The sequence below is a fragment of the Hylobates moloch genome, unplaced genomic scaffold, assembly GCF_009828535.3.
Source record: "Hylobates moloch isolate HMO894 unplaced genomic scaffold, HMol_V3 SCAFFOLD_6934, whole genome shotgun sequence".
Taxonomy (NCBI): domain Eukaryota; kingdom Metazoa; phylum Chordata; class Mammalia; order Primates; family Hylobatidae; genus Hylobates; species Hylobates moloch.
In genome coordinates, this window is record NW_026659209.1 from 1 (window position 1) to 2,811 (window position 2,811).

A 2,811-nucleotide genomic window follows, 5' to 3' on the forward strand; every position below is an offset into this window, starting at 1 on the left:
GCCTCAGCCTCCCGAGTAGCTGGAATTACAGGCATGCACCACCATGCCCGGCTAATTTGTGTATTTTTAGTAGAGACAGGGTTTCACTATGTTGGCCAGGCTGGCCTTGAATTCCCGACCTCAAGTGATCCACCTGTCTCAGACTCCCAAAGTGCTGGGATGACAGGCATGAGCCACCATGCCCATCCAAAACAGACTTTTTCTGAGCACCTACTGTGTGCCCTTTGTACTGCCTCTCATATGCCATGTCTGGCTCAGAGACACTGCTCTTACTATTAGCCCGTCTAGTATTCTAGTTTGCTCTGTTCCTGTTAAAATCCTTTCACTCACTCGTCAAGTGCTTACTATCTTTCGTATATGCACTCATACTATTTTTTGTATTTTTGTTTGATTTCTGTTCCATGAGATGCTAGTCTTATTTTAGAGCCCACCTCTACCCTTCTAGTTTCCTCTCTTCATATTTTAGTCATTCGTTCATTCACCAGTATTTGATTGCTTGTTTAACCCTTTGGAACTATTTTGTATTTCTGTTCCATTTCTGCTCCATGGACATGCTGCTCTTATTTCTGAGACTAGGGAGTGTGGTTTTGGTTCTCTTTTTGTTTATTCTGCAAGTGTCTACTGAGCATCAACCGAACACTCAACACCATTATAAACAGGTAGAAGCAACACACAGTGAACTTAAGTCTTCAGAACCTCAAGGAGTTGACTCTAACGAAGATGACAAATAACACAAAAGCGGATAGAGGACATCACATCAAGTGGCATCGCTGATCTAAAAAGTAATGCTTGGCTAGGAAGAAAAGAGCAGAGAGGGGATGGAGAGGGATGGTGGGGAAGGGTGATTTTTAACAGGGTAGTCAGAGGAGGTCTCTCTGATGAGGTCACATTTGATCGGAGACCTGAGCATCGTAAGGAGTGAAGTCCTGTAGATCATTGGGAACAACATTCCTGGAGAAGGAACAGCACAGGCCAAGGCTCTGGGGTAGGAGTCTGCTCAGGGGATTGGTGGCCAGGGTGGCAAGAAGGGTTTGAGCGTGGCGGAGGGAGGAGGGAGGTATACTTAAAGAGCTAAATATAGGCCAGGTGCGGTGGCTCACGCCTGTAATCCCAGCACTTTGGAAGGCCAAGGCGGGTGGATCACCTTTAGTCAGGAGTTCGAGAACCAGCCTGGCCAACGTGGCAAAACCTGTTTCTACTAAAAATATAAAAATTAGCCAGGCATGGTAATGGGTGCCTATAATCCCAGCTACTCAGCAGACTTAGGCAGGAGAACTGCTTGATCCTGGGAGGCAGAGGTTGCAGTAAGCCGAGATTGTGCCACTGCACTTCAGCCTGGGTGACAGAGCCAAACTCTGTCTCAAAAAAAAAAAAAAAAAAGCTAAATATAGTAGTGCCATCCTATGAAACCCCCACACAGAGGCCCCGCTCTGGCCCCTCACCAAGGGTTTTCCTTCTCCAGAGTCTCCACAGTGGTGAAGAGCTCAATGCACTCCTGCAGCCGCACGGGAGCCTTCTTCATCACGTACCCAACGCAGTCATGCTTCACGTAGCCCTAGGATTGGGTGAACAGACGGCCAGATGGCAGGGTGTGAGGACAGGTGGAGAAATGGGGAGTGGGGGCCCGGCGGGGGAGACACACAACGAGTGGCTCAGAGCACCAACTTTGAAGCTAGGAACCTCAGGCCCTGGAGCTCTCAGTAGGTGTTCAGGCCCCAAGGCCAGGCTCGACCTGGATCTCTTGGCTCTGTTCCTAGCTGGAGGAGTTGTGCGGAGGATGTATGAAGAGTTGAGGGGCAAGAGCTGAAAGTACCCCCCATCCCTGGGATCTCATTTACCTCAGCCTCTACCTCGTCATAGTAACGCTTCTTCATCTCTGGCTCCCAGTCGATAGCAATGTACGGCTGGGCTGGGGGTGAGGGAGAGGTGGTCATGGATCCTGCTGCCAGGAAATCTCCCCTCCAGCCTCCCCAGCCCTCGCTGATAGCCAAAGCAGATACCATGGACTTCTTCAGGGGAGGTTGTACGGTCGCTGGTCCCATTGGAGTTCACCGTCTGCAGGGTGAACAGCTGCTTGCGTCGTCGCCTTGGGGGCCACTGAGATGTGCCAAGGCAATTGTCCAGGAGGAACGGGCACCTGTTCGTGACTCCAGAGCTGGGCCCAGCCTGCTCTGGCTCAGGGTCTCGGAGGCTGCCCCCAGTTGAGGGCCCAGGGACGTCGTCTTTATCCTCCTCGTCATCTTCTAGGACAGGAGGATGTCAGAGATGGGAAGGTGTGAGCCTCAAGTGCTAAGCTGCAATGCACACCTAGACGAACCCTATGTGGGTCAGACCTAACCCAGAGCCCCCACCCACTGACTGTTAGCCCCCTCACCTTTCTCATCCCCATCGTCCTCATCATCTGAGTTGGGTTTGGTCACGTAGCGTCTGCGACAGAGCAGAGGAGACTCCCAAGGCAGGGGTACAAGGACAGTGGGGATAGAGCCCGGGATTTTACTTAAGATAATGGGAAGCCATTGGTAGACCCACATGTAAACCGTTCTGAATCAGGTGTGAGAGGGCTGAGGGGGTGACACGTAAATGCATGAAGAGGCCAAGGCTGTCAGCAGTGGCCTGAGAGCGAAGGAACTTGTGTCCCAGTCAGAGGTGTGGAGTGTGATTAGCTGGGCGTGGTGGCACACGGCCGTAATTGCAGCTATTTGGGAGGCTGAGGCAGGAGAATCGCTTGAATCCGGGGGATGGAAGTTGCAGTGAGCCAAGATCACGCCACTGCACTCCAGCTTGGGCAACAGAGCAAGACTCTGTCTCAAA

General features: G+C 51.7%; 1 protein-coding gene across 1 annotated transcript in view; it reads right to left on the bottom strand.

Annotated features, from left to right (window-relative positions):
• Positions 1-1,407: 1,407 nt before the first annotated feature.
• LOC116465189 (ubiquitin carboxyl-terminal hydrolase 11-like) overlaps positions 1,408-2,811 on the bottom strand; it is a 2,163-nt gene continuing 759 nt past the window's right edge. The window contains exons 2-5 of the mRNA XM_032148358.2: positions 2,375-2,427; positions 2,001-2,243; positions 1,839-1,909; positions 1,408-1,555 (exon numbers count right to left, since the gene is read on the bottom strand). Of these exons, the coding sequence (XP_032004249.1) occupies positions 1,439-1,555; positions 1,839-1,909; positions 2,001-2,243; positions 2,375-2,427 (484 nt within the window). The 3' untranslated portion in view covers positions 1,408-1,438. The remainder of the gene's footprint in view (positions 1,556-1,838; positions 1,910-2,000; positions 2,244-2,374; positions 2,428-2,811) is intronic.